The 23,707-nt window shown below is 43.6% G+C and overlaps 1 protein-coding gene across 1 annotated transcript in view; it reads right to left on the reverse strand.

Annotated features, from left to right (window-relative positions):
- RPN1 (ribophorin I) overlaps positions 1 to 3,348 on the reverse strand; it is a 28,854-nt gene extending 25,506 nt beyond the window's left edge. The window contains exon 1 of the mRNA XM_055344391.1: positions 3,013 to 3,348. Within this exon, the coding sequence (XP_055200366.1) occupies positions 3,013 to 3,273 (261 nt within the window). The 5' untranslated portion in view covers positions 3,274 to 3,348. The remainder of the gene's footprint in view (positions 1 to 3,012) is intronic.
- Positions 3,349 to 23,707: the final 20,359 nt, after the last annotated feature.

Raw genomic sequence — 23,707 nt, forward strand, 5'->3', positions numbered from 1 at the left:
TCCACAGTAAAGTATTCAAACTACAAAAACTTTTTAAAGATAATTCTTTTGTAACAATTTTTTTCATATGAAACACAAGAACATGGTCAAATACTTTTGCGCTGAATAAGCTGTATAAAAAGCTCTATACATACATAACATTTTTTCTGAATGACCAAATTCACACATGTAAATAAAAATTATACTTACACTTTACATTTCCAAATATAAAGGTGACATTTTCTTCTCCATTTACATTCAAATACATATTTGCATAGAAAATAAATATTACGATTTATTGTTATAGTAGAAAAGTCTCACGCATGGCAAAAACTGGTTCTACCCGCATAAAAGTTAACAGTGGCATAAGTCCAACAGCCACTGCTTGTCACATTCCTTATTCTCATCCTTCACTTCAACAGGATGTGTAGAACCAGGAAAAGAATGTTAACTCCAGTAGGCTGCATAGTTTATCTGAGAAAGAACAGACACCCTGAATCATGAGACTGTGGAGCATACTATAAGGAAAAACTTATACCCACCGCTGATCACTTTGCTAACCCAATCTCTGAAGAAAAGAAAAAACAGAAGAAAGGGTAAAACTACTTTTTGGGCTGAAGCATTTGTTCACAATAGGATACACATAACTGTAATGAGGAATAAGCTATTTTTAGTATTTTAAAATGTCTAAAGTGGGCGCCTGGTTGGTGGAGCATGACCCTCTTAATCTCGTTTTAATTTAGAGCCTCCCACTGGGCCTAGAGACTACTTGAAAAATAAAATCTTTTAAAAAAATGTTTTTAATTTAAATAAAATGCCCAAAAGTAATCATACAACCATCCTCTCAATAAAGTTCTACAGGCTAATAAAAACAAGTTTCATCACTCTGACTGCAATCTTATCACAATGGTAACATTCTAGTATATTCCTACTTATCATTATTCATCTTAATAAAAGATATTAATGAAAGATCAGAGGGACGCCTGGGTGGCTCACCGGTTAAATAAGCATCTGCCTTGGGCCAAGGCGTGATCCTGGAGACCCAGGATTGAGTCCCCACATCGGGCTTCCTGCATGATGCCTGCTTCTCCCTCTGCCTATGTCTCTGCCTCTCTCTCTGTGTGACTCTCATGAATAAACAAATAAAATATTTAAAATAAATAAAATAAAATAAAAGATCAGAGAGACGAAGATTTCAAATATAGGGTCCATATGGGAGGAAAAATACTAAGATGGATCCTTGGTAGTAAGAAGATGAGGAACCACTAGATTCTCATCATTAAACATCACTCTCACGAATAAAAAGATAAATTTCTAGCCAGTTCCTAAAATTCTACATGGAGGGCTGAAGAAAATCCACTGAAAAACTTCTAACAACCTTACCAAGGCCTCCAAATCAACTCTTGAAAAATATACACCCTTTTTGCTAAGTGTAACACCCAGTTCCGTTTCCCATTGGGACAGGGCTGTAAAGGAGCACATATACTCATTTAACCTGTTTCATGAGACTATAAAATTAACAAATGATTTTGAATAAATCTGGCAATGCGACTGCATAACCCAACGCAATCCTACCTCAGAGCCGTCTAGGCCAAAAGAGGCATTGGGGTACAGTGAAGAGCACACAAAGTTTGAAGCTAACCTAAGCCCTGATTCTCTCATGGCTCTGAGAGCTGACCCAGCGGGTATAAACAACTTACTCCTAGACAGACACTCCTCACCTCAAAGGGCCGTTATGAGGGCTAAGAAGAATGTACTCAAAACACCCACCACAACACCCATAGAGCAGACTGCCAAGAAGACAAGCCTGCAGCATTCTCCAGCATGATGGCAGATACCTCCTGCAGCTGTCTTGTTATACAATGGCAACTTCAAGACATCAGGACTAGTTTTTACAAAAGAATAGGATCTAACACTCAAAACACTAAAAGTGGCAGCACACATTTATATGAAGTTTTGATGCATCTTTACATAAACCCGGGTAAAAGTGTGCGTTCCATCATGGACAAGGAATGAAAAGGAAGAAGAGTCCTTTCAGAAGTATAATCTCTACAAACCCAGCTTTATAAAGCTCCATATTCAGTTGGAGAGTAAAACCTACTTAGAAGAAATGTGACATTGTAATGACTATTCTCAACAAATAACCGCGTAACCACTTACTGGGTGTTGATTAATGAAAATAGTAATAAAAAGCAAACCTAAGACTACGTAAGCCAACATTTTCCTTCCCTGGGAGTCGTGGAAGTGTGCACTGAAATGCCGGGAAGTACATAAGGCAAACTTCCACGCCAGATTCTGCGGAAGTGCAAGAACAGGAACTGGGAGGGGAAATGGAGCTATCTGGACTTGGCCTTTCTGTACAGTTCAAAAGACGTTTTATGACCTATATGACTTTTTTGTTTTGTTTTGTTTTTTAGATTTTATTTCTTTATCCATGAGAGACACAGAGAGAGAGGCAGAGACACAGGCAGAGGGAGAAGCAGGCTCCTCACAGGGGGCCTCAGGGAGCCTGATGTGGGGCTCGATCCCGGGTCTCCACGATCACAACCCGAGCCGCAGGCCGGCGCTCAACCCCTGGGCCACCAGGTGTCCCAACGTATAGGACTTTTTAAAAGGAGAGGGGCAAAATTTAAAAAGCGGTCATTAGCAACCTTACGAATATGGCACCAACAATGGGTTCAAGTTACAAACGGGAACATGCACAGCGTTCGGTTTCTGACTGCACCTACTAAGGGCCAGACGCGGAGCCACGGGCTCACTTCGTCCCCCAGCGGAGCGCCTGAGCCAGGTCGCGGGGAATCCAAGTCTGGGGCACACCCGACCCGCCCGGCCCTGCGCGGAGGCGGCCGCTGCCCCGGCTTCCCGGGAGGGGGGCGGCAGGGGGCTCGCGAGGCCCGACCGCCCGGGGCCCCGCCGAGCAGCGCGGCCCAGCCAGCGGCAGCCCACGTGGGCGGCGGCCCGCTCCTACGCTGACGTGTCCACCGCCTGGGCGCGCCGGCCGCGCGCGGAGCCCCGCCGCTGCCCCGCACTCACCTGCACGCCGAGGTGCGCCAGCCGGGCCTCGAGCTCGGGCTCCAGAGCCAGGAGGAAGGAGGCTGCGCGGGCCGTGGAGCCGCCGCCCGGGTGCGCCAGGACCACCTCAGCCGTCACCTTGGCCAGGTGGCTGCTGAGATCCACCGTGCGCTTCACGTCCTCGTTGACCAGCAGCGGCGCCTCCGGGGAGGCGCTCTCCGGCGCGGGGGCCCAGGCCCCGAGCAGCAGGAGCAGGAGCAGGCGGGCGGTGGGCACCTCCATGACCGGGACGAGCGGAGCTGCAGGCCGTGCGGAGCGCCGCCGCCGCCCCGCCTCCGGCCACCGTGCTGCCGCTCATTGGGCCCGGCCTGGCGCCACAAGATGGCGGCGCCCACGGAGGAAGGATCCCGTCTCCAGGGCAACGGGCAGCCCGCGGGGCGCCGGAAGGCACGCGCCTGCGCCCTGGCCAATGGCCCGCCTACGCTAAGGTCGCTTCCGCTCCTTGGGGCAGTAAAACTTCGTTCAAACGGAGAAAGTAAAAGCCTAAGCAAAAGTGTAAGCAAAAATAGGCTATTGGCACAGTCTCGAAGTATCTCCCCTAAAATATTTAGTTATTAGAAACAGGAAAGTATTAAGTTTACCGTGGAGGATCCTACCAACCACTACCTTAACCAAATGATTAAGGTTAATATAACCAATTATAAGATAGTGACGTCATGTACCCACTGATAAGATACACCCAGAAGGGCACCCCACTTGTGTCCTATTGTCAGAATTGCTGAAAATGCACAGTATAACCTCCAGGCAACCGTAAGAAACGTCAGACAAACCAAAAGCATCTTGACTTCAACCGGACGACACCCAATTTGAGACTTCCATCCTCCAGAACTGTAGAGATAATAAATTTGTATCGTCTTAAGCAACTAAGTTTGTGATAATTTGTTACAGCAGCAATAGGAAACTATTACAGAAGGTAATATCTCTAAGAGCAGAAAGTTATCATTCCAGGATCCCAGTGTGTGAATAAATATTTAATGAATAAATGAGTTTTTCATTATAAATATTATTATCCTTGCTTTATAGATGATCAAATTCAAATATCAAAGTTAGAGGGGATCCTTGGGTGGCTCAGTGGTTCAGCACCTGCCTTCGGTCCAGGGCATGATCCTGGAGTCCCAGGATCGAGTCCCACATCAGGCTCCCTGCATGGAGCCTGCTTCTCCCTCTGCCTGTGTCTCTGCCTCTGTGTGTGTGTGTGTGTGTGTGTGTGTGTGTGTGTGTGTCTCATGAATAAATAGATCATATATATAATCAAAGTAAATACCAGGTTGTTTGGAAACCTGGACTCTGAACTAGAGCTCTTTCCACTACCCCCACACCCTTGAATAAAACCCCAGATTCATATAGACAAAAAGAAACATTAGGGATTCCAATCTAATCTTTATTTAACAGATATGAAATACAAGCCCAGAGAGGGTACCTTATCCAAAATCACAGCTCTCCATGAGCAGAACTTGGACAAGGAAGCCGATCTCATAACTCTCCATCAAAAATGCCAGAATAGGGACACCTTGGTGGCTCAGTCAGTGAAGCCTCTGCCTTTAGCTCAGGTCATGATTCTGCCTTCCTGGGATTGAGCCCCATATGGGGCTCCCTGCTCAGCGGGGAGTCTGCTTCTCCCTCCCCTGCTCTTGTGCTCTCATTCTCTCCCTCTCAAATAAATAAAATCTTTTATTAAAAATGCCAGAATGGAGGGCAGCCTGGGTGGCTCAGCAGTTTAAGGGCCTGCCTTTGGCCCAGGGCGTGACCCCGGGGTCCCAGGATTGAGTCGCACATCAGGCTCTCTGCATGAAGCCTGCCTCTCTCTCTCTCTCTCTCTCTCTCTCTCTCTCTCTCTCTCTCTCCCTCTCAGTCTATCATGAATAAATAAATAAAATATTTTTTAAAAATGCCAGAATGGATAATGTTAAACATTTTAACACAGTCATTATTAAAATACAATATAGGGAAGTGGCTTTGGGAGCAGTTGGCTGCAAATCTAGGGAGATCTACCAAGTTCCAAATGAATGAACCAATTTGATTTTTTCCACCAAGTAACAATTACAGCAAAGATATCCCTGAATCATCCTGGAGTTTCAGACCTTTGTTTTTCCTGGGTAACTTCTGGCGCCGTCAGTCTCTTTCTCCCTCCCTCTTTCTCATTCCTCTTGCCAAAAACCACTCAAGTGAGTTTAAAGAAGATCCTCTAGCCCCAGTCAAGGCTTCAGAGGCTGCAGCCCAGCTGACAGCTCACTCATGTGGCTACCAGCAGGAGGTGTCAGAAAGAGACAGCAACCAAGACAGAAGCCAGAGGGCCTCCCGCAATGTGTTGATGCGCAACAAGCAAACCTTTTAGAATCTCTAAAAGAGAGTTAGTTTGAGCCCAAGTTGGGACAGCTGCCAGGAAACATGTTATTCACAGGGAAGAAAATGTTCCAGAGAATGAATAGTTTTCACAGGGTTATATACTTTTTTGATCTTGTAAAAGATCAAAAGATTATAGATTAACATATAGGCGAGAATCACAAGTTTTAACATCAAGGAATGCTCAAAAATGAACTATTGGGACTTCATCAAGATAAGAAGCTTTTGCACAGCAAAGGATACAGTCAACAAAACTCAAAGACAACCTACAGAATGGGAGAAGATATTTGCAAATAACATATCAGATAAAGGGCTAGTTTCCAAGATCTATAAAGAACTTATTAAACTCAACACCAAAGATACAATCCAATCATGAAATGGGCAAAAGACATGAAGAGAAATCTCACCGAGGAAGACATAGACATGGCCAACACGCACATGAGAAAATGCTCTGCATCACTTGCCATCAGCGAAATACAAATCAAAACCACAATGAGATACCACCTCACACCAGTGAGAATGGGGAAAATGATGCGGAGAAAAGGGAACCCTCTTACACTGTTGGTAGGAATGTGAACTGGTGCAGCCACTCTGGAAAACTGTGTGGAGGTTCCTCAAAGAGTTAAAAATAGACCTGCCCTATGACCCAGCAATTGCACTGTTGGGGATTTACCCCAAAGATACAGATGCAATGAAACGCCGGGACACCTGCACCCCAATGTTTATAGCAGCAATGTCCACAATAGCCAAACTGTGGAAGGAGCCTCGGTGTCCATCGAAAGATGAATGGATAAAGAAGATGTGGTTTATGTGTACAATGGAATATTACTCAGCCATTAGAAACGACAAATACCCACCATTTGCTTCAACGTGGATGGAACTGGAGGGTATTATGCTGAGTGAAGTAAGTCAATCGGAGAAGGACAAACAGTGTATGTTCTCATTCATTTGGGGAATATGAATAATAGTGAAGGGGAATATAAGGGAAGGGAGAAGAAATGTGTGGGAAATATCAGAAAGGGACTCAGAACATAAAGACTCCTAACTCTGGGAAATGAACTAGGGGTGGTGGAAGGGGAGGAGGGCGGGGGGTGGGGGTGAATGGGTGATGGGCACGGAGGGGGACACTTGACGGGATGAGCACTGGGTGTTATTCTGTATGTTGGTAAATTGAACACCAATAAAAATTAATTTATTAAAAAAAAGGAATGCTCAGAGTAGGAGCATTGATCAATATCTTAAGGACAAAACGGTTTTCTTTAGACTACTCCTTTACAAAGTAGGTGCACAATGTATGCTTGGTGGGCCATAAATCAGGGCTTTGGTTCAAACAAAGTTTATGTACGGTCATGGTGACTTAGAAATCTAAAATGACTTCCCTTATATGTCAAACCTTTAGAGAGTTTTTTTCTCTCATCAAATATAATCTCAGAAATGACATATCATTATTTCTGCCATATTCTACTTGTCGCAGACCAACCCCAGTACAATGTAGAAAGGAATTATGCAAGGCCATGGTGAAGACCAAGAGGCAGAGGACCATTTTGGAGGCAGGTGACCACAAAGGATATGCAGCGGCAAGTCAGTCCTCATCTTCTGTTCTCCAGGAACCTAGTCATACTCCTAGAAGGCAACTGCTGCTCCCATTTCTTTAGTCTCTTATAAGGATAGTTACAAAGGGGGAATACAAATTGCATCTGTCTCTCAAAAATGTCAATACTGAGTGAACAGTATTTTTTTTTAATTTTAGAAAATACTGCCAAAAAATGTTCTGTAAACATTGAGGCCATTGACATTCTCTTCATTCATTCATTCATTCGTTTATTCACTCCTTCAAGAATCTTAAAAAAAAAATTAAGAACAGGGATCCCAGGGTGGCGCAGCGGTTTGGCACCTGCCTTTGGCCCAGGGCGCGATCCTGGAGACCCGGGATCGAATCCCACGTCAGGCTCCCGGTGCATGGAGCCTGCTTCTCCCTCTGCCTGTGTCTCTGCCTCTCTCTGTGTGTGTGTGTGTGACTATCATAAATAACTAAAATAAATAAATAAATAAATAAATAAATAAATAAATAAATAAATAAATAAGAACAGTTCATGAATCTTACCTACACACACAATTAATCCCTCATACTTCTGTGTCCCCTAGTAGGTGCTCTGTATACCTGCCTTTCTTTAAAGGAAACAGGAACACCAAGCTGTAATTCATCCTTCCCCATGAAGACTCCCAGAGTGCATGTATGCCAGTAGAAGGTATAAAAAAGTGTTTCCATTCAGTCAAGTGAGTTTGAGAAATACCACTCTGCACATTATCAGAACAGTGAACCCTCCTTATTATTCCCCTATTTTAGAAAGACAGAACTGTCCCGATATCACAGAAAATAAAGTCAAACACTCAGCCTATCAATTACTCACAGAAGAATATTCAGAACATTTCTTTCCTTTAGATCCCAAATTCCTGTTGTCATTTGTGTTAGCCAAAACTCTTTCAGTGGCAAGAGACAGAAACCTCACTCAAACTGGTCATAGCATAGTAGTATGCAGTATGAACTGCTGTTAGAAAATTCCCAAACAACAATGGATTAAACAAGAAGAATGTTTATTTCTCATGTAATAATCCTATGGAACCCAGAACACAGCTTCCTTCAATAAGATTACTCACCCAGCCTTACCACATGTCTTCCATTTCATAAGCCAGGAGAGCTGCCCCTACTTCCTCATAAGGTCTACATTCTACCTAAGGGGAAGAGAGGAAAGGGAGGGCAAGCGTATGCTCCTTTCCTATAGAACTAGTCTGAAAACTATGGCCTGCAGGCCAACCACCTGTTTCTATAAATGAAGTTTTACTGGAACACAGTCACACCCATTCATTTACATATGATTTATGATCACTTTCATACTACAAAGCAGAGTTGTATAGTTGCAGCAGAGACTTTATGATCCACAAACTCTAAATCACTTACTATGGGGATCTCACAAAAAATGATGCCGATTCTATTCTATTATTATGCAAGAGGATCACATAAGGAAAAGCTGGGTGAGAGAGTGAGGGAGCAAACTAGCAGCTCTGCAGAAAGTCTGAGATCGGACAGGGACACTCTCTACTATTTTTCCCAACTGTTCTACAAATCCAAAACTCAAATCAAAAACAAAAGATTTTTCGGGACACCTGGCTAGCCCAATTGGAAGAACATGTGACTCCTGATCTGAGGGTCATGGGTTTGAGCCTAATACTGGGTAAACAGATTACTTAAAAATAAAATCTTAAAAAATAAATAAATGCGTAAACAGAAGATTTTTCACAAGATGCCATTAAGTGAAACACAGAGTGGAGAAGGTCACTGGAACACATCTAACAGAGAACCTATACCCAAAATATATACAAAAATACAAATCAATGAGAAAAGACAGCACAATAGAAAAACAAGCAGATGAATTTGACCAGGCACAAGAAGAAACAAGAATTATTCAAATGGCCAATAAGGATGATAGGCATAAAATATCACTAATAATTTGGGAAATGCATATTATAACCACAAGAAGATGCCACTACACACTCACCAATTGGCAAAACTCTTAGTCTCATAATACTAACTGTTGGTGGGTATGTGGATCAAGGGGAATGCTCATATTCTGCTATAATTTGGTATAACCACTTGAGAAAAGTTTGGCAGCATCTGCCAAAGATACGTGTACCTGATGGTATAGCAATTCTACTTCCAGATATATATGCTAGAGAATGTGAGCACGTGTCCCAGACACATGGACAAAAATGTTCATAGAGCTTTGTTTGTAGTGACAAAAAAACTGAAAACATCCTATGTGGTCATCTATCAAGAGGTGAAAGGTAAAGACTTCTAAATACTACATGGATAAGACAACATCAGCAGGAATGACAAAGTAAGAACCTCTTAAACTCCTCTCCTTCATAAACACAACGAGAACACTGGGGAAAATGGTCAAAATCAATGTTTTGAAACTGAGGAATGAAATGTTCCATCTTCTTGTGGTCTAAAAGGCCACATAAACATGTAGGGCTGCACACATGCTCAAAAAATACTTAAGGAGACTCAAAGCTCTCACTTGTGGCTGCTCATGAAGCTGTGTGGGAACAATAAGCGAAAGATAAGGTGGAGTTGCAAACTGCCTTCATGAGCATTGAAGGTTTGCCTGACAAGTACACAGAGCTCCTCAGCAAAGGTTGGAAGATTTAATGGTTTAATAAAATATCTGTGTAATCATTAGCTGACCACTAAGCTAACTGATCAGAGACTTCACTGACCACACGTGACAAAGAATACAGACCTCACAGATTTTGTTCATGAAAGTCACTAAACAAACTACAACAACAACAAACAGCAGAAACAAGTCCTGGGGAAGAGAGGAATCTGAATTACAGAGTTGCCACATTAGATTACTTTAAATGCCCAGTTTTCCACAAACATTATGCGGTATGCAAAGAAATAAGAAAGTATGGCCCAAGGATCCCTGGGTGGCGCAGCGGTTTGGCGCCTGCCTTTGGCCCAGGGCGCGATCCTGGAGACCCGGGATCGAATCCCACGTCGGGCTCCCGGTGCATGGAGCCTGCTTCTCCCTCTGCCTGTGTCTCTGCCTCTCTCTCTCTGTGACTATCATAAATAAATAAAAATTAAAAAAAAAAGAAAAGAAAGTATGGCCCATACATGGTGGAGGGAGCGGGTAAAGGGAAACTGCACCTAAGGAAATCAAACATTGGACTTTCTAGACAAAGACTGTGAATCAGTTATTTTAAATATGTTGAAAGAGGGGGATCCCTGGGTGGCTCAGCAGTTTCGCGCCTGCCTTTGGCCCAGGGCGTGATCCTGGAGTCCCGGGATCGAGTCCCGCATTGGGCTCCCGGCATGGAGCCTGCTTCTCCCTCCTCCTGTCTCTCTCTCTCTCTCTCTCTCTCTCTCTGATAAATAAATAAAAATAAATCTTTAAAAAAAATAAATAAATATGTTGAAAGAACTAATGCCAAGAACAGGATTCAAAGCAATCGATACCTAGACACATCATAATCAAGTGAACAAAAGGCAAACACAAAAAGAGCATCTTGAGAGGAGCAAAAGAGAGATGATCTACCATGCACAAAGAATCCTTGATAAGCTGAACAGGAGACTGCTCAAAAGAAATCATGGAGGCCAGAAAGCAGTGAGATGCCCTCAAAAGGACAGAAAGAAAAACACTGTCAACCAGGAAATCTATATGAATAAAATATCCTTCAAAAATGAAAACCATGGGTAAAGGACTGACTTCCAGTATGACATGAGGAGTTCCACTGACCTCTGTGGTAAAACTGGTGTAAACTATAAAAACAGAACTATTTAAAGCCTCTGGAAATGACCATGCAGGCCAAGAACGAATGAAGAAACACCTATGCAACAAAATCTATAAAAATTGAGTAAGAAAAGCAAGAGTCTGAGGTATTCGAACCAAGACTGCTACCTCCCACCACCATCCTAGCTCAGCAGAGCAGAGACTCTACTAGGCCACTGCAGCCAAGAATACAGGGCTCCCTCTTCCTCGACCTCCCAGTCAGAGGGTTTTCTTTCCAGGAGGGACAGAGTAGCCTGTCTCATTTTGCACCTACTTACCTAGTGTTCAGTCTAAGAACTGCAGGGGACATTACTGTTGACGTTACAGAAATAAGAAAGGATTATAAAAAAAAAAAAAAAGAAAGAAAGAAAGAAAGGATTATAAAAGGGGATCCCTGGGTGGCTCAGCGGTTTCGCGCCTGCCTTTGGCCCAGGGCACGATCCTGGAGTCCCGGGATCGAGTCCCGCATTGGGCTCCCGGCATGGACCCTGCTTCTCCCTCCTCCTGTCTCTCTCTCTCTCTCTCTCTCTCTCTCTCTCTCTCTCTCTGTCTATCATAAATAAATAAATAAATCTTTTTTTTAAAAAAGAAAGGATTATAAAGGAATAATATGACTATTTGTACACTAACAAAATATATAACCTGGATTAAATGAATAGATTTCTGGAAAGACACAAATTACCAAAACTGACTCAACATGAAATAGACAATCCAGGGGTGCCTGGGTGGTTCAGTCAATCGACCATTCGACTCTTGGTTTGGGTTCAAGTTATGATATCAGGGTTGTGAGATGGGGCCCCACATCAGGCTTTGTGCTGGGCATGGAGCCTGCTTAAGATTCTCTCTCACCTTCTCCCTCCACTCTTCCCTGCACTCACACTATCTCTAAAATAAATAAATAAAATCTTTTTTAAAAATACACAATCTGAATAGAACTATGAAATTTTAAATTAGTAACTTTAAAAATTACCCATAATGGATCCCTGGGTGGCACAGCGGTTTAGCGCCTGCCTTTGGCCCAGGGCGCGACCCACGTCGGACTCCCAGTGCATGGAGCCTGCTTCTCCCTCTGCCTGTGTCTCTGCCTCTCTCTCTCTCTCTGTGACTATCATAAATAAATAAAAATTAAAAAAAAAAAAGAAAAAAAATTACCCATAATGAAAAGCCCAGGGGATATAGCTTCACTGGTGAATTCTACCAAACACCAAAAGAATTATTAATACCGATTTTTCACAAACTCTTCTCAAAAATATAAGAGGAAGGAACACTTTCCAACCCATTTTATGAGGCCAATATTACCCTAACAACAAAACCAGAAAAAGATATCACAAGAGAAGAAAGGTAGACCAATATGTTTTGAATATGAATGCAAATGTTCTCAGCAACATTAGCAAACAAAAGCAAGCGACATATAAAAAGAATTATACACCATGATCAAATGGGCTTTTTCCCAAAAATGAAAGGTTAGTTTAATATACAAAAATCAATGAATGCAATAATAGAATAAAAATAAAAGAGAAATTAAAACTTTCCTAGATAAACAAAATCTATTTAGTATTTGTCACTAGCAGATCTGCACTATAAGAAATGCTAAAGAGAATCTTTTGAGCTAAAAGTAGTAATTCTAGGGATCCCTGGGTGGCGCAGCGGTTTGGCGCCTGCCTTTGGCCCAGGGCGCGATCCTGGAGACCCGGGATTGAATCCCACGTCGGGCTCCCGGTGCATGGAGCCTGCTTCTCCCTCTGCCTGTGTCTCTGCCTCTCTCTCTCTCTCTCTCTGTGTGTGACTATCATAAATAAATAAAAATTTAAAAAAAAAAAGTAGTAATTCTATTCCAAATGAAAAAACGAACAAATAAAAATAACTACTTGGGTAAATAAAAAAAGACAACATAAATGTCTTTTTGTTTGCCGCTTTTTCCCTCTGATCTAAACGACTATTGCATAAATCAATAATTGTACATATTAGTTGGATAAAAGTGCAAAGGTCTGATATTTCTGTTTGTTTTGGTTTGTGTTGTCCTGCATGAATGATATTTCTATATTCAAGGATGACATTGTAGAGGTGCATGAGTGGCTCAGTCAGTTAAGCAACCAACTCAATTTTTAGCTGAGGTCTTGATCTCAGAGTCAAGAATTAGCCCTGCATTGGGCTCCACACTGGGCATAGAGCCTACTTAAAAAAAATAAAAGAAATAAAAAGACAATATTGTAGAATTTCAATCAGTTAGATAGTCCTAGAAAAATAAGAAGAGGCTTCCTTATTACATTTCTTTCACAACAAGACAATAACATTTGTGCATTTGCACACCTTGGTGAACAAACTTCATATATTTCTCTAGGACAGAAACAGTACCTTCTCTAAGTATTGGATTCTCACCCAGGAGGAAGAGGAGGATATGATGATGAAGATGAAAAGTATGATTTGCCCTTAACTGATAAATACATCTCTATTGAGTTGCCAACTAATAACCAATGTGGGGAATGATAACAGATATGAAGGTATTTTTGTATTTTATTTATTTTTCTAATAAAAATTTTTAAAGATTTTATTTATTTATTTGTGAGAGGCACAGAGAGAGGCAGAGGGAGAAGCAGGCTCCATGCAGGGAGCCAGATGTGGGACTTGATCCCCAGTCTCCAGGACTGGGCTGAAGGGGGTGCTAAACCGCTGAGCCACCCCGGCTGTCTGTATTTTTGCATTTTAAAGAGAGGTCTCCTGAAGACCTGGAATGCATCCAATTTCCAGAAACAGGAAACTATCCTAATGGAATTGAAGGTGGTTTGATTGATGGTTTGAAGCAGATAGAGCAGGGAATGTTATCTAAAGATTCCAGAAATCACTGTTTATTTGCAACATCCTACTTAGGAAACAGGTGCTATGGATCTTGGAGGTGTGAATACCAAAGAGATCTACTTTTCCTTCTTCTAATGAAGACCCTGACAAGTGGGATCCTCCAGGAGAAGCCAGGTTGCCAGACTCCTGAGACAGAACCAGGACTGCTTCCTAGGGCCTGCCCAACTTCAGTCAAGTTTCTGCCTGAAAGAGCTGGTAGTTGGGTGGTACAAGAACACCATCAACCATGAGAATGCATCACCAGCCACAGGTAAGGAACAAGGCTGTGTGGGCTGGTTTCTTCATGTTGGGCCTATATGGATTATGCTTGCCTGGAATGTCTTCATAACCACCTCTGTCTGCTTCACAAACCACTGGGCTTAATCCTTAACATGTTGCTGACCTTGTTTAGTTTAGCAGGTATGTTCATTCCTCATCTACCCCATGGTTGGCACCTCTGAAGAAAAGTTTCCTTCGCTCTCATCATCCGGACCCCATGCACCATAATGCTCCTACTGTCCTTCACTATTTCAATTTCTCCCTGCTCAGAAAGATCCTTCAGTCTGTGTGGATCCTGGGCAGCCAGGTCGCCATCCTGTTGCTTAGTGTTCACTGCCATCCTGGTGATGGAGCACCTGGGGACCATGCCGTTCTCCATCATCACCACCACAAAAGTCATGCCCTCGAACTCATTCAGTGCCACTTTATAGGACAGCCCATTTTCTTTGGTTGGCACCCTGACTGCCAACTACGTGTTTCCTATAAGCAATCAGTGCCTGATGATTGCCTCCTCCCTGCACGTGACCAGTGCGTCCTCTCCCTGCCCCATAGCACGGCAGCATCAGACAGTGTCTTCAGCTGCTTCTTCATGGCATATGTGGTCATCCTGCTGATCACTATTTCCTGGCCCTGTCTAGGCTACAGTTCTGCCACTACCACAAACAGGTGGACCAGAATAGCATGGTGGACCACACACAGGCAGAGAGGATGAGCTATTCAGCCCTCAGCCCACAACCTTCCTCCAATAACCCTCAGGTGGTTCTCAGAAGCATTGCAGTCCTGGCTCCTATCCCTGGCACAGATGAGGTGTCCCCACCAGGTCTGCCAAAGTTTAGCCCAGTGTTGAGGGCACCAGTGCTAGCGGAAACTACTTTATTCCCGCATCCTATTCCTTGATTTTTAACATCTCTGACTGGTTGGGACACAATCCCATGGCTGTGTGCAACTGGCCATGGGGGGCTAGCTCAGGGCTGGCTTGAGAGGTGTTCCTGCCATGGATCTTGTCATGTATGCTGTGACACGCATCTACCTAGGATCTTCCAGCACATGGGGTAAAGGAACACAAGGAGAAGTTTCTGGGATGCTGGCAACATTCTCTTTCTTTTTTTTTAAAGTTTATTTTTTTAAAGATTTTTTTATTTATTAATTCATAGAGACACAGAGAGAGAGAGAGAGGCAGAGACACAGGCAGAGGGAGAAGCAGGCTCCATGCAGAGAGCCTGACGTGGGACTTGATCCAGGGTCTCCAGGATCATGCCCTAGGCTGCAGGCGGCACTAAACCACTGCACCACTGGGGCTGCCCACATTCTCTTTCTTAATTAAGTAGTGGTTACATAGATATTCATGTTACAATAATTTACTAAATTGGACATTTACGTTTTACATATTTTTTATGTATGATTCATAGTAAGAAGACTTTTCTGCACTTAAAAAAAAAGTCTGCATCCCTGATGGCACACTACACCCATACAAACTTCAGATCTATCTATGCGTGGACCACTTACTGTATTCAATAGATTAACACTGGTCTGTTAAAGCTGCAATAGAAGAGTATTCTATTATCTGCAGCCACATGCATCATAATTATATGTGATAAATATAATCTTGGAGCTCATTCCATACAGCACTGCTTTGTTCTTTTTAAGAGCTGCATAGGGGTGCCTGCGTGGCTCAGTTGGTTCAGCGTCAGACTCTTGATTTTGGCTCAGGTCATGACCTCAGGGTCATGAGAGGTCAGGTCACCCTGTGTTCATGAGATTGAGCCCTGTGTCAGGCTTCCTGCACTCAGCAGGGAGTCTGCTTGAGATTCCCTCTTTCCCTCTGCCCCTGCCCCTCTCCACCTCGTACTCTCTCTCTCTAACAGTAAAAAAGAAAAAAAAAAAAAGACCTATTAGTCCTCTGTCGCACAAATGTGTGATTTTTTTTTAATAAAGATTTTATTTATTTGAAAGAGACAGAGACAGAGAGAGAAAGCATGAGCAGGAAGAGGGGCAGAGGGAGAGGAGGAAACAGACTTCCTGCTGAGAAGGGAGCAGGACTTGGGGCTTGGTTCCAGGACCCTGAGATCATGACCTGAGCCAAAGACAGACACTTAACACATGAAGCCCCCCAGGCACCCTGATGTGTCATATTTTTTAAACCAAATCAGTCCCCTATTGATGAATGAACCGTTAGGTTGTTTCTAGGTTTCACGATTCAAACAATGCTGGATTGTTATCTCTTTGTACAGGTGTCTGTGCACACAGGGACTACACTGGTAAAACAATTTCCTGAGCCTTTAAGTGGTTGATCAAGTGATCTATGGAAACGATTAATTCTATGTTAAAGGGCATTGACAAGCCTGGCTTCTAATGAGGCTGTAAAAATGCACACTCCCTTCAACAGTAGATACCACAGAGCCCCCACTTGCCCCAGCCTTGCCAACACAGGGTCCCGTTAAAAATCACACCAAATGATAGTGTAGGACACCAAAGTCTCTCTCAAAACAGTCTGTCTAGGTGGCTGGGGCAGGGGTTACCCTGCTTATTACCGCAGTTGTATAGGTAAGCAAACACTGCCGAGGATAAGGGACCTACTTTTCCAACTTCACCCTCCGGATTAACACCTCCTAAGAGTCGACACGGTAACTTCTAAACGGTCACGGCCATTATTATTCCTCTCCTCCCGACTCCCCATTCACAAGCTGGAAGCCATTCCTTCTTACACATCTGGTGCAGGCCAGACCAAGAAGTTGTTCTGTCCTCTCTCCCGCGTTCCCTCTGGTTTAGTCCTTCTCTGGCCCCCGCCCTCCTCTCGTTCCTCCCAGATAAGGCCCATCCTTGGAAGCCCCGTTGCCCTGTCATAGCAAGGCTCCAAGAACTATGAAAATTGGTCCCTGTTCTTTACTGCCTTCTTAGCACATTCTCCAACCAGGTCCTGTTACCCGAGCAGCGGTTAGGCTCAGGGTCCTACCCCAATCGGCCTGCGCAGGGCTACCAGCTATTTCTCAAACTGGGTCCAATTACTTCTGCATTCCTCGCTGTCCTCATTTGCAAAACGGTAATGCGGACCCTACCTACTTCTCAGAGTTGCTGTGTGGTTAAGAGACCGTGTGCCTGGCACGGGCTGGTGGGTGACTGTGTCATTGCTATGGTCAATGGAGAGGAAACTGTTACTAACCAGGCATTGCATCTCGATCCTCGATCCTCACGACAACCCCATTACTCATCCCATTTTGCAGAAATGGTGAGGGGAATGGGTAGCCCAGAATGGGCAAGGGGAGGAGTGTGCTTCCTCAACCGGAAATGGTAAGTCTCTCGCACGGTCGTGGTGGAGTAACACGACACACAAAGACCCGAAACGAACGCGGGTTTCTCCATTTCCCACGCCTCGGCCGCTCAACGCGCGAACTCAGGCTCCCCCTAAGCCTCGCCCCCGCTCGGCGTGCACCCCGGGGCCCGGCGTCCTCAAAGCCCCGCCCGAGCCGACCCGGAAGCAGACTCCCCAACAGGTCAAAGCTGGAGTCGCTGCTAGGGCGCCAGCGCCAGGGGGCGAGAGAGTTGCCCGTGTGGGCCCGTGCCCCTGTCACGTCAGCGGGCCGCTCCGGAAATGGAGGGGTTTGCGGTGCAAGATGGCTGCTTCCTTTGTGGTTGTACGGAACGTTGAGCGTTTTACCCGTTTCCGAGAAACGCGATGATCTGAGCGCAGGGATTGCCGAAAAGGCTTCTCGTAAAAGAAGAGAAACTCCGCGGCAGGTGTCTCTCTTGACGGAGCAGGGGACCCAAAGTCCAAGATGGCGGCTCCCACTGCTGCGGAGACAGCCGGAAAAATGGGAGCGTGGGTGCGTGCGTGGGGCGGGGCGGGGGACCGGCCCCGCCCCCTGCCCACGCCGCAGGTGGGACGGGCTTTGCCTGCCGGGGCTTTGTGTGCAGGTGGAATGATGGGGGCTTCCCTTCTGGGCTCCTCGCCCACGCTCTTCCTGGGCCTCAGCTTGAGCTTAATGATACCCAGATGTGGCGCGGTAAGGAACTTTTCCCTTCCAACAACTATGAAAAGTGGGCAAAACGGGGATTCCTAATAACCTCAAACTGACTCATGTAGACATAAAGACATTTTCATCCCTTAAACCATAAAACCAGAGAGTGACCAGGTGAGATTAAATTAGACCCCATTTCCCCCCGCCCGCAGGAATAACTTGAAATTGCTAAAAAGAGCAAAGCAACAGTTTACATATTAATATGGAATGAATTCCAAGATACATTACGTGAAAAAAAGCAAAGCACAGATAATTGTGTTATGGTTATAACATTGCCTGCATTTTGTTTTGTGACCCATACGGGTAGCCCTGGGGCGCCAGGCCGGCTCTGTAGGTGGAGCATAAGACTCTTGATCTCCTGGTTGAATTCAAGCCCTACCTTGGGTGTAGATATTACTTAAAAATAAAATCTTCAAAAAATTTTTTAAAAAGACCCACGTGGGTAAAGATACAAAGGAGCTTGGGAGGGGAAGCAGAATATGCCACCCCAAAGTGTGCCTGCCACTTTGGCATGTGGATTATTTTAAAGGTATGTCAATACAGACCCAGCAGACCCAAGAAAAACTGTATCACCTCTTCCTTAACTTCCTGAAAGGATTTAAATAAGGGGACCTGGCCCAGAAAGAGAGTTATTACCAGGGTTACCTTTTTATCTCAAGGACTTACCCTCACTGCAGGGCAAACATCTGCTTTTATCTTTCTGTGAATTGCCCTCCTCCTCTTTGAAGTCGCAAGCCCTTAACCCATTCCTTAGCTCAGAAATGGCATATAAGTTTCAATTGCCTGGGTGTCTTTGGGTTTCACATTTTTAAATTTTATTTTATTTATTTTTTATTTTTTTTATTTATTTATGATAGTCACACAGAGAGAGAGAGGCAGAGACATAGGCAGAGGGAGAAGCAGGCTCCATGCACCGGGAGCCCGACGTGGGATTCGATCCCGGGTCTCCAGGATCGCGCCCTGGGCCAAAGGCAGGCGCCAAACCGCTGCGCCACCCAGGGATCCCGGGTTTCACATTTTTATGGGGCTTCTGTATATACAAAATTAACTACCCCCCCCCAATTAATCTGTTTCATGTCAATTTAATTATTAGACAAAGAACCTAGGAGAGTGGAAGGAAAATTTTTCTGCCCTGACACTTGCATAGGTATAAAATATCTCCGCAGAGGAACTGGTAACAGTAATTGCCTCATCTAACAAAAGGAATAGATATGAAAAGGTGAGGAACAGGAATAGAAGGAAAGATAAGTTCTATGAATATTTAAATATGTGATTTAATCATACAAAGATTCTTTATAAGGTCATCATATCATTAAAGGACAATGGCAAAAGAAAGTGACATTTTTCAGCTTTAACCATGAATTTAATAAAGATCCATAGGATTCAATTTGTAAGGATAAGATTTTCAAGGTCAATGGTATAGCACTTAGTGCAAAGGATCTATTCTATATCCATGTGACAACCATAGCCCTTTTGAAGGCTAGATATGTGGGATGGGGGTGGTTTGTTGCTTTTTTGTTTTAGGGTGGTTTTGTCTGTTTTATTTTTTTGTTTGTTTTTTAAGATTTTATTTATTCATGAGAGACACAGAAAGGCAGAGACTAGGCAGAGGGAGAAGCAGGCTCCCCATGAGGAGCCTGATGCAGGACTCAATCCCAGGACCTCGGGATCATGCCCTGAGCCAAAAACAGACATTCAACCACTGAGTCACCCGTGCACACATCTGTTTGCTTTTTGAGGGGAGGTGGGGGAAACAAGAGGTTTGGCCTGGCAAACAGAAGACACTCAAACTTATTTGTTGAATGAATGAGTGCCTTTTTACTATAAAGACACATGTCCTTATCGGCATCTGGTATATCTTCCTGGTTTTAGGGTATCATGGAAAACAGTGGCAACTTTGAGCTAGCATTCAAAGCAAGTTCTGCCTTAAAATCATCCAGAAATGTGTTTCCAGTGCTCAAAAAATAAAGTATTAGTAACGTGGGAAACAAAGGGAGAAGAAAAATTATTAAATTTCCTTACTACTTCTAGCCCATTGACAAGTCCTTGAAACAGACAGGGTGAACTTCTTCTGGAAGCTCAGCTGCCTCAGTGTTGACACTGCTGTGACCAAAAGGCAAACTTAACCTGACCCTCCAGGATCCTGTGAGTCTACTCTAAACATACAGAAATTCCTTTGGAAGCTCCCTTTCTCTTTACCCCCCTCCCCCAGGTACACATTAAGAATCATCCTCCAGGCATATGGCCCACTGATAGACATCTGAAGTGTCTCATGACTGAAGGCTTACTAAACAATAATGATCCTTCCAAAAAATAGCTAGCCCCCTCAAGGTCCTGGAAACCTTGTTTCCAAAATACACGGGAAGCTTAGGCTATCTCAAACCCCCTCCCAAGTTGACGACATATTATCACTGCCCCTCACAACCCCATTGCAGCTCTTTCTGCCCATGGGTCCCGTCCCCATGCTTTAATAAAACCATCTTTTTGCATCAAAAACATCTCAAGAATTCTTTCTTGGTCATCAGCTTCAAACCCTAATGTCTTTCCTACATCAGTCACAGTTCCAGAATTGGCATTGATCTTGGGAATCATATATTTCAATGTGAAAGAAGTATTTATCCTCTGTCCTGTGGGCACCTCAGTGGCTTAGTCAGGTGGGCATGAATCCCAAGATGGAGCCTCACATCGGGTACTCCACTGGGCAGGGAGTCTCCTCCCTCTAACCACCCCCCCCCATGCTCTCTTTCTCTCTCTCTCTCAAATAAATAAAATCTTAAGAAATCCTCTGTCCTGAGATAACTGACCATTGCTGAGACTTAGCCAATGTGCAAGGCACTGGACAAATGGGCACTCTTAGACATACCACTCTGGGTTATTGGATGTATTAAATGTGGTAATGTGATGAGGGTTTCACCAAGTTCCTAACCTGTACTAAATGCTCTTTTATAGAGCAATTACTACTAGATTACTAGAGTATTAGCAATTACTACTTTGTGGCAACTCTGAGTTACTTACAGTATATTTTTCCCTCTGAGACCTTATAGGGGCTTTAAAAATATCCCAAGTACTGTAGAGGTTTTATTATTATTATTATTATCATAGGAGCCACATGATATAATGGAAAGAATTTAGCTTCTTATTGTGCATCTTTGAGTAAGTTACTTAACCTTCGGGACTTTGGTCTCTCATGAATAAGACAAGAATCACAAGACCTCTTTCATAAAGTCACTGTGAAAATAATAGAAACAATATGTAAAGAACTTTGTGCAGTTCTTTCTACATATAGTAGAACTCAATAAGTGGTCTCTAATTCTGCAATATTTCAACCTCAGAGTTAAGGAACTAATAGTGCACTCAGAGGCAGGAGAACTCTGGTCAAGGGACAGGAGCAGGTGGCCACAGGGTGACAGTTACCACAGGAAGCTACAAGGAGAAGTTGGAGGGATGGCAGGTCCACTGGCTTCCGTCCCTCAGCCTTCTTGCCTCCATTGGGAAAATTGCAAGGCCTCCACCCCAAGCAGATATGGTCTGCAGACCGTTTGCAGAGACACCCCCTTGCCAACAGCCACTTGCACTATTCTAACTCACAATCACCTCTTTGGAGCATTTACAATGCCTCTAAGAGGCACCAGCTACTATTTCCAAGGCTTATTCCTTATACTTCAGAGTTTAATATGAAGTGCCTACTACATATGTTTAAGGATTTTTAATTGTGGAAAAGTAAAATTAACTTTTTAAAAGCGTACAGTTCAGAGCAAGAATAGGTACAACAACAGTGAAGGATCATGGGCTCATGGTTGGTTGAATCCTTTTCACAAGGTTGATGACATCACACTTGAGAACCAAATTAAATGCTTAGAGTATTAGCTGTTCAAGGTTTGAAAGATATTTAAGTCATCAACTCCAATTACCTAATGCTCTGGACATCTTGCCTACCGCTTGAGTACCCAGTTTCTACCTGTGTTGCTCAAGGAAAAGGACGCAAACTCAGAGAGTCTGTTCCATTTTTAGAGAGCTCTGGCTATGGGAAAGTATTCACCCACTTGGAGCCAAATCTGATCCCTTGCTCTGTTCCTTAGAGATGCGCAGAATGTGTAGTGCCTAATCCAAGACAGATAACGAGGGACTTTAAAGTATCCACCCTGAACTCTTGTGACTTGTTTTTTTCTAGCCCAATCTTTTTCCCAAGTTCCTGACCTACATATCCTGCTGTCTCCTGGTCCTCCACAAATGGCTATCCCACAAGGATCTCAGACTCAACATTTCCAAAGCATGACTGTTCTCTCCTCCTTCCTTATCCAGAACCCAAGCACAGTGAGTGCCCTTTGCTATTTGTATCTGGTACAAGTAACAAACAAATTAGGACTTTCTTTTTACCTTTTGTAAAAAGTTCGGATTTAGGCAAATGTGACTACCCTATAGTGCCAACAAAGACCCAGGTTCCTGTGTTTTGACGGGAAACCCATAGTACCTTAGCCAAACAGAGATTTCCTTTTTCTCATGGTTTGAGAAGTTCTGAGAAGTGCAGTCAACCCATGAAGCCATCAGAGGTCGAAGCTACTTTTATACTTTCTGTCAATTATTCTTATCCTGTGTCTTTCATCTTCAGGCTTGTCTCCTCTGTCACATGCATGTTTCAGCCAAGGTAAACACGAAGGGAAAATAGCAACCATACTTGACAGCTTGGTTGGTCTTTTATGAACTACTCAAGAAGCTCCATTCAGCAACTGCCACTTCCACCTCATTGCCTAGAACCATGTCACCCAGCCTCTAACTACAAGGAATGCTGAAAAATATGGGACTTTAGCCGGGCACATTGTTGAACAAATCAGGGTTGTAAGAACAAAGAGGAGAGTATATATGTGAACAGTAATGTCTGTCACAGTAATGCTGCATTGAGCAACATGAATCAGGTTTCCTAGTTGCAGGATTTCTCAGAGTCTTTAAAATTCCAGGGAGAGGGATGCCTGGGTGGCTCAGCGGTTTAGCACCTGCCTTTGGTGGAGGGCGTGATCCCGGAGTCCCGGGATCAAGTCCCACATCGGGTTCCCCACAGGGAGCCTGCTTCTCCCTCTGCCTGTGTCTCTGCCTCTCTCTGTGTTGCTCATTCATAAATAAATAAAATCTTAAAAAAAGAAAAAAAGAAAAATTCCAGGGAAAGATACTGTATGTATCCATGGAAAAAATACTTTTTGCAGTGGTAGTGTCTCAGGAATAAGGAATACCGTTTCATGCTACATGTTTAAGGAAGCACAGAACAAATACAGTATCTCTCTAATTCTTTCAAAAAAAAATTTTATCTGAATCCAGGGTGGATTTGTTAAGGTATTTTTGGTACTATTGATTTAATATTTTCATAATAATTAATATCATTATTCTTTCCATTTCCTTTTTTTTTTTCATTTCATTTTTTTAAAAGATTTTATTTATTTATTCATGAGAGACACACAGAGAGACATAGGCAAGGAGAGAAGCAAGCTCCCTACAGGGAGCCCAATGCAGGACTCAATCCGAGGACCCCAGGGTCACGACCTGAGCCAAATACAGACGCTCAACCACTGAGCCACCCAGGCGTCCCATTTTCTTTCCATTTCCTAATCCAAAAAGCTTCTGGTCATTTTCAGTATTTTTTCCCTTTCACAGGGAAATGGATTTTTTCCATTTTTTTTCCCTTGGACTCTTGAAACAAGTCTTCACCCTTAACATTTTTATGTATTTCCTCCTAGTCTTTTTTTTTTCCCTAGTCTTTTTTTATATGCATGGGTATATGTATTTTTATAAATAGTTGAGATCATATGCATATATGCAGCAGCAAGAATGATATTTTGGGGTTTTTTTTTTTCCTTTCCA

This window comes from Nyctereutes procyonoides, unplaced genomic scaffold (assembly GCF_905146905.1).
Source record: "Nyctereutes procyonoides isolate TBG_1078 unplaced genomic scaffold, NYPRO_anot_genome, whole genome shotgun sequence".
NCBI classification, from domain to species: Eukaryota; Metazoa; Chordata; class Mammalia; order Carnivora; family Canidae; genus Nyctereutes; species Nyctereutes procyonoides.